Genomic DNA, 8,546 nt, shown 5'->3' with positions numbered 1-8,546 from the left:
CTTACACGAATGCATCCAAATCAGGCTTACAGCTCAGAGCAAGGAGATGGCAAGAGCTCGTTCTGACCCCCTGAAGGAGAAATACCCAGGGGATATCTGAATTTCCCTGGGTTTCCATAAGCTTCTAAGTTTTTTTTTATCTTAATGTGTTGGATTCAGAGGCATTCCTTGAAAGGTGCAGTCTGATCCGTAAGTACTGTACTCAACATGAGTGCCCTCACGGAGGAAGCAGTGGAGAAGTATTTAGACTCCAATCCAACCTTTGCCAAAGATTACTATGATAGTAAATTTAGATCTGGTGTTATATTTGAGCTTCTGAGCTCCGACAACACCAATGTGGACTTCAAGACATATCATGACCTGAGCAGTGTGGAGGAAAGTGAAATAGTCTTTGACCTCATTAGAGGATTCCAGGAGAACATCAATGTTGAAAGATGTGTTTTCAATGTCCTCAAGAGGATATCCTTTATTATTCAAGCAGACCGTATGAGCTTGTTTATGTACCGCATGAGAAATGGTACTGCTGAATTGGCCACCCGACTCTTTAATGTCAATAAGGATGCTGTCATGGAAGAATGCTTGGTACAACCAGACTCTGAAATTGTATTTCCTTTGGATACTGGAGTATTGGGATTTGTGGCACAGTCGAAAAAATTAGTTAATGTTTCAAATGTCTTAGAGGTGAGTAAAACATAAGTAAAATACTTGAAATTGTGTTACTTATTTTTTTGACCCTGTAATTTCTTTATTAACTATGTTTACTATTGTTTCTTTTATAACTGAGCCTGCATACTAAAGACAATAATAATTCAGTGCAGAAGTTCAAGCAGGTCATGTACAATTCACAAAGATATTTAATCCGGGATTAAATCCTTCCTTTGAAATGTGGTTGCACCTTCCAAGATAAGCTGACATTCAGTATTATCATGTAACATGAAAATGCTTTGATTACAGATAGTAAGAGCTTGTATTTTTCCTGCTTTGTAAAATAGCCCGATATCTCCTGACCCAATTAGATCTGTCACAAGTAATAGATTTCACAATATTATAAATGTACTAAACACACTAACTAAACATTTACTCATAGAACGTGAAGGCATTCCTTCAGAATTCTTTTGTGTCTGAGAGGATAATCCTATTAAGATGATATAGGTGGAAGACATGTCAAGGAGAGAGATATATTTTGTATGTATTTGTAAACTTTGTTAGTTATATATAGTGATGAGCAAGCACTATCATGCTCGGATGCTTGGTGGTCCTAATGAGCAGACGGGTTTGACTCGAGTAGCCAAATATAATTGAAGTCAATGGCGAACTCAAGCACTTTTGCGGAAAGTCTTATAGAAAAATGCTCAAGTTGTCTTATGATTTCTATTATATTTGATACACGAGTCAAGCCCATCCGAGCGTCCAACCTGCAGAAACGCCTCATCCTACTGCCAACTCAATTCTTTGCCTTTTTGGATCCCAGTAACATCAGAGTGTTGATACAGTGGGGGAGAGGTTGTGTGACCTCAGGATTTTTCTATATCAGAAGTGCTGGTATATATTAGGGTTTTTTACAGCTGCAGACAGTTGCTCCTTCCTATCCTTTTCTATAAAGATAGTTTGGGCCTCACCTTTGCTGAATCTGTCTTTTCTAGCTTTGTACAGTGTTTTTCTATATCACTGTAGGTCCGTAGCCTTTACATGTGGGGGCTATCTATCTTTGGGGACTGCTCTGAGGCAGATTAGCTTTCTTATATCTCTATCTGTGAGAATATTTAGTTCTCTGGCTGTGTCGAGACAACAAGGTCATCGTAGGCTCGTCCCACGGCTACTTCTAGTTGTGTGTCAGGATTAGGTCTGCAATCCATTAAGGTTCCAGCCACTCTGTTACCATTTGGGATTCCGCATTTTTTGATCCTCCTCGGTCCCTGAATCATAACAGTAGCACCGGCCAAAACGTATTCACAACAGCTTTCATTTTTTCCACTAGGAAGTATCAATGCTTCCTATGTTCCAGTTTGACAACTACAACACCCTAAGTGCCTCTATAATGTAATAATGTCCCCTAAAAGCAATATGTGAGCAGAAACTTGCAATGTAAGATGAGGACAACATGCTGCAAGGGTTAAAAAAAGAAAAAACAACTGTGCTTCTCTTATCTATGTGTGAGCTATTGTTCACATATAATAAAGGGTTTATTACCTTGTGATTAACATTACAGTCTCCTTCCACTTTGTCTGACATGCCCCCTGCTGTGACTGACATCTCACAGTGAGTGCACAATCTCTATTGAGAGCCTGGTGTGGGTGGGACAGCTTTCCCAGCTCAGATAAACTCATTTCTTTGATAATGTCAGAAGGGCTGAACTCAGTAATCTAAGTTAAACATGGTTAGTTTCAGAATCTCTTTGCCTACAACATACTGCTCTCAGATGAAGTAGCAAAAACCTGCTGACAGATTCCCTTTAAGTGCCCACTTAAAATGTAATATTGTCTTGTGAGTGGCCCTAAAAAGTAATATTGTTCACTGATGACCTCAAAGCTTCACACACATAGTGTGACAGCCCCAACAGCCCTCTACAATATGATGATTGCCATGGTCCCACCATACAGTATTATGCCCCTAAAACACAACACAAAATATGATTTCCCCACAGCTTCCACACAATAAGATGGTCCCCACACCCTCCTATACCTAAAATGATGCCTCCACACAGTTAACACACCACAGGCAGTATGATGACCTCCACAGATCCTGACACAAAATGATGACTACATAATTGCCACACAGTATAAAGACCCCCACAGTCCTGCATACACAATATGATGATACCTACAGTCCCCTCACATAGTATGATGCTCACCACAGTCCCCACACAAAAGAATGACCCCACAGTTTAAGACAGTGTGATGTTCCTACAACCCTCTGAACAGTAGGATGCCCCTACAGTCCCTACATGTATTGACTAAAGTAAAAAAATAAATACTATATTCCCACCTATGCCTGGATCCTGAGTTAATGTCTTAACTCTGACGCCCAGCTATTCTGCAGGTTGACTTGTGGCCTACAAAACAAAGTGTGGTAAGGCAAAAAGACCATGTTTTTTTAACTTTGCAGGCCAATATAGTTCAGCAATCACTCCAGATAGGCCCCACCTTGTGAGTGGGCCTGGAGCGATCATCTCCTCTGCCCATCCAGTAAGCTAAATTACTGCTTAGATGACAAGTAAATATCTGACAATTTCTAAAACTTTACACATGTTAGCTCATTATACCGTCATAAGTATACAAAATGATAGTAATTTATCAAAGGCAATCACTGGTGCCACTGGTATATTGTTTACATTGGCTGCAAATTTTATATTCTGCTTAACACATCTGTTCACTGCAGCCAATCACTAATCTCAGCAGTATTTTGCTATTTCCCCCTATGGCCAGTTATTACCAGCAGTGATATATAGACTATGATGTCTTCAGATAATGTAAACAGTATACCAACAGGAAGCATTGGGGACACAGATCAAATTAGAGGTTGGGTATATATTTTTTACATTTTTATTTATTTTTTTTTTTTTTTAACTTCCATGCCACTAATGTTGTAATTGGGATGGAGTTTGCATGTGCACTGTGATTGTATTGATGGTCTTCAATAAAATGGCACTAGAGGTAGCACATGCGCAGATAGAGAAATCTATTGAGCTGAAGTCTCCTCTGCTCATGCGCCACCTCTAGCACCATTTTATTGAAGACCTTCAGGCCAGCCATAGGATTACACTGCATATGCACCATCCACCCTAATGATGGTGGCGACGGAGAGGAATTTTAAAAAGCAGGCAGGTCCCTGACGAGCGGAGAAGCAGAAGACCCTACCCCCAAGTCTCGCCTGATGCACAGTATACGTCATTAGAGAAAGATTATTCAGCAGCCACAGATCAGATTCCTTCACCGCAGATATCAGTTTAATCAGCATCACAGTGCTATCATGGACGTGGATTTACTTTATATTGTTAAATCCTGCCGACAGGTTCTGCAAAATTGAGTTCTTCATGGATTGAATTTTCATATATCATATCCAAGTCAGAGATCATGATCTGCAAAACATGAAGATTAGAGTAGTTTAAAGCTAATGGAGTCTTCTCTGGCTGATGATGCACACTTCACCACCCTCTAGCTGAATAACAATGAATGATACCTGTAGAACACTTAGTGGATATTCACATGTAACCGAAATTTCTGGTTGAACACTCGATCCAATCGTCTGAGTGGGGTTGTTTTGGTGACAAGTACATGAGTTTCTGCAAGGCCCATTTAGAAAAATGGAACTGATGCAAATGTTTTCACAACAAATATTCAGATTGCTATTGGCACCTAAAAAGATTGGAATAAAAAGATTTTTGGCTAATTCTTTGCAGCTGTTTTATATAGTATTGGATAGACACACTAGTTCAACTGAAGAGTAATCTTAATGCTACTGCTTCCAAAACCCTTAAGAATGATGTGATTTATGATTTGTATATTCAGTTTTTGAAGTGTCCTTTTCATTTTCGAAAACTTAACACAACAAACTTTCACATCCAAACAACTAAACATTATCCAGGCCAATTGCCAGCAGAAGCCAATTTTATTGACTTCCACAATCCATACCACGCTTTCTCCAGGATTCGCATTCTTGACAGAGTCCTCTGAAACTTCTATGATGCCCCTTGACTATCAGGTCATCACAGGGTACTGCACGCTCTCTCTCTTTAGTGCAGTATTCAAATCCTTCATGGTTCTGGGTCCCCATCTTATAGTGCTGCCTCCAACAGCAAATAAAATCCTAGATACACCCTGCACCACACCCACACCAGTGGGCGGCTTGAGTGGAATAGGGTCGTCCACCTAGGGGTTAGGAAGGGGAGGTGAGGAATGTAGAGTAGTGAAGTGGAGTAGTAAAGTGGAGGAGGTGAAGTGAGGTAGCCCTCGTGCTTTGAGATGCTCAGAGGAGGCTGGGAGTAGTGGCTTCCAGGAGAAGCTGACTAGGTTGCAGACGGTGGTCTGGACCTAGAGGAGTCGGACCCCCAGTTGCAGGGGATTTAGGCTAGGTACCTGGACCTAAATTCAGCATATAAAATACACCTTTATTCCTAAACTTGTAGGAGCAACAGATTCACTCCAAAACACACAAGTCAGGTACTGAAAGCCATCACTAAGAGAGGTGAGTTAACACCCTGGTCATGTAAGTTAGCCCACAAAGGCAAGCGCCCAGAGGGGTCGCATATAGTGATGGCCACTAGAATAACAAACACATGAAAAAAACCAAACAAACATAAAGGAAAATCAATGTTGCTGTATGCAAAGGACAGTGGTCCAATTGACAAAAAAACACAACATACAAAATAATACCTAAAAAAACAATCAAGGTGCAATGCACTCCATTGACTGACAATGGTCAGTCATACAAATACATGAAATGCAATAAATTTTAGGCATTAAAAAAGGAATGGTTTCACCCAATCCCTTTTGATGGAGGGACACGCAGTCTCTTGATCCTGAGTAGTGGATACGTCCGCCATAAGCTGGCCCTACCACCTACCAGATGTAAAATAACAAATGACTGCTGCCCCAGACTCCCGTCCTAACAAGGACGGACCACAACTAGGTCTCAAGCTGGACCCCTATGCTGACCCTGATGACATCCCGGCGTCCCGACGCGTTTCGTCACTAAGACTCCTCAGGGGACATGATAGTCTTCAGTCAGGTCCTTGCTGCCAGCCCTCACCAAACCATAGTGTCAGGATCAAGAGACTGCGTGTCCCTCCATCAAAAGGGATTGGGTGAGACCATTCCTTTTTTAATGCCTAAAATTTATTGCATTTCATGTATTTGTATGACTGACCATTGTCAGTCAATGGAGTGCATTGCACCTTGATTGTTTTTTTAGGTATTATTTTGTATGTTGTGTTTTTTTGTCAATTGGACCACTGGCCTTTGCATACAGAAACATTGATTTTCCTTTATGTTTGTTTGTTTTTTTTCATGTGTTTGTTATTCTAGTGGCCATCACTATATGCGACCCCTCTGGGCGCTTGCCTTTGTGGGCTAACTTACATGACCAGGGTGTTAACTCACCTCTCTTAGTGATGGCTTTCAGTACCTGACTTGTGTGTTTTGGAGTGAATCTGTTGCTCCTACAAGTTTAGGAATAAAGGTGTATTTTATATGCTGAATTTGTACCCTTGATAATTGGATTGCTATTTTACTAGGTACCTGGACCTGTCAAAGAGGACGGTCAGCAGCCTGGTCCTATCACCGGTCCGGGACCGAAGAACGGCGGGGTACACGGACCCTAGGTCGGGGAGAAGCTTCAGGCAACAAGGCAATTAACCTGCGGAGAACGGAGCCTTTATGGACTGTTCCCACTAGCTCCAGAATTGGGGAACTAACGCAACGAGGAGGCTAGGGCCTTTCATACAAGCAGCCCACTAAAATCCCAAGCGTGAGCCCTGAGAGCAGGCTCCCAAACTTAGCCACAGTGGGGAGCGGGGCCCAGCAAGTTCCAGACTACTGGGCCACTACGGTGAATTTAAACTTTGTGCCAGGAGGCAGGTCACGGATCACCAGGAAGCACTGCAGGGGACGGGCTCCGACGAGCTCCACTTTGAGAGGCAATGGCACCCAGAGACTTGGTTTAGCCGGTTGTCAGCGTCTGCTTATTGGCTGAGTGAGTATCTGAGTGATTTCCCTTTCATGGCACCCAGTAGCACTATCCAGAGTCCCGGGGCCTACCCCTACCCGTGGAGGGCAACGACACCTTGCTGCCCCACTCCATCACCCTGGGTACTCAAAACGGCAGCACGGGTGGCGTCACGAACTATAGCTCCCCTGTAAATATCCCCCTTTTACTTTAGAGTGTGGCCCCTGAGCCACCGGGTCCGGAGACCCTCGAGCCACGAACGGACACTACCCCCGGATTCGAGCGGTTCAATCCGCTGCTGGGGCGGCACACTTCCTTAAAAGTATCTATGGGTATGCTCCTTCTACTCTCTATACCGTACAATGGACTTCTACCAACTCACATCCTGGAAATAGGTGTACAGAGAGCTAGAATTAAACATATCAGTAAACAGTCACATTGGTAAGAGTTGGTAAGACATACCGTATTTTTCGGATTATTTGACACACTTTTCTTCCCAAAAATTTGGGAGGAGAATGAGGGGTGCATCTTAAAATCCAAATGTAGCTTATCGGGGGGTGATGGAGAGAGGTCACAGGAGGCAGGGGCTCTGAACGGCGGCAGATCTTCCAAAAGATCTTGGAATAATAATAATTTCTACAATTATATGGGTTTAATAAAATGTTCCTGTGCCTAGGCCATGTCTGACTGTACAGGGACATGGTCTGACCACACCACATCTCCTAGACAGGGGAGGAAGTAAACAAGAGTATACAGATAGCACAGCATGGGATCACAGCTGTTTTTTTTGTGAGGTAAAACATTTCCCTGCCTGTTTTTTTACAATTTTTTTACCACAAAAAAATAATAAATTGCAATTGTGTGCTGTCCAGTCTGTATATTTTTTTACTTTCTCCTGTGCCCAGGAGATTTGGTATGATCAGATCATGCCCCTGTATGGTCAGACACAGACATTACACAGTACAAAGCAGGGAGACACATACATAAGATTATCTCAGCACAAGAACATTTTTTTATAAAACACATCTGTGGCGCCCCTCCAGCATTAGGGCGTAGTACTTATCCTGGGTCCAGGGAAGGTTGGTGCCAGTTTCCACCTACACAAACATACAGTAAGGGTGGCGTCACACACTACGATATATCGGGCAATATGTCGTCGGGGTCATGGATTCTGTGACGCACATCCGGCATCGTTAGAGATATCGTAGCGTGTGACAGCTACGAACGACTGTGAACGAGCAAAAATACTCACCTTATCATTGCTCGTTGACACGTCGTTCATTTTCATAAAGTCGTTCCTCCTTCTGCGCGACGGTTGTTCGTCGTTCCCGAAGCAGCACACATCGCTCCGTGTGACACCCCGGGAACGACTAACACAGCTTACTTGCGTCCCGCCGGCAATGCGGAAGGAAGGAGGTGGGCGGGATGTTACGTCCCGCTCATCTCCGCCCCTCCGCTTCTATTGGGCGGCCGCTGTGTGATGTCGCTGTGACGCCGAATGTCCCTCCTCCTTCAGAAAGAGGATGTTCGCCGCCCACAGCAAGGTCGTTCAGGAGGTAAATACGTGTGACGGGGGTTAACGACTTTGTGCGCTACGGGCAATAAATTGCCTGTGACGCACAAACGACGGGGGCGGGTGCGATCGCACTATATATCGTCCCGTTTAACGCCGCCCTAACACTGGGTTGCCCTCCCCAATGGGGACCGGGCCAGGATCGGAGCACAATAGGGGGTCACTACAGCGGTGGGTTTACAGGATGCCACCGCACCAGGGGCCCCCCAGATCCGCTGGACTGGGGACTCAGGGTCAAGGAGAAGCAACCACCAGGGGGAGTCAGGAGAACACAGTGGGAAGAGCAGGTTGACCTGGTGAGAGCAGTGAA

The 8,546-nt window shown here is 43.8% G+C and overlaps 1 protein-coding gene across 1 annotated transcript in view; it reads left to right on the top strand.

The window, feature by feature from the left end:
* Nucleotides 1–207: 207 nt before the first annotated feature.
* PDE6A (phosphodiesterase 6A) overlaps nucleotides 208–8,546 on the top strand; it is a 223,790-nt gene continuing 215,451 nt past the window's right edge. Inside the window, exon 1 of the mRNA XM_075342357.1 lies at nucleotides 208–681. Coding sequence (XP_075198472.1) covers nucleotides 208–681 — 474 coding nt within the window. The remainder of the gene's footprint in view (nucleotides 682–8,546) is intronic.

This window comes from Anomaloglossus baeobatrachus, chromosome 4, assembly GCF_048569485.1.
Source record: "Anomaloglossus baeobatrachus isolate aAnoBae1 chromosome 4, aAnoBae1.hap1, whole genome shotgun sequence".
Taxonomy (NCBI): domain Eukaryota; kingdom Metazoa; phylum Chordata; class Amphibia; order Anura; family Aromobatidae; genus Anomaloglossus; species Anomaloglossus baeobatrachus.
This window is presented reverse-complemented; position numbering and strand designations above follow the sequence as displayed.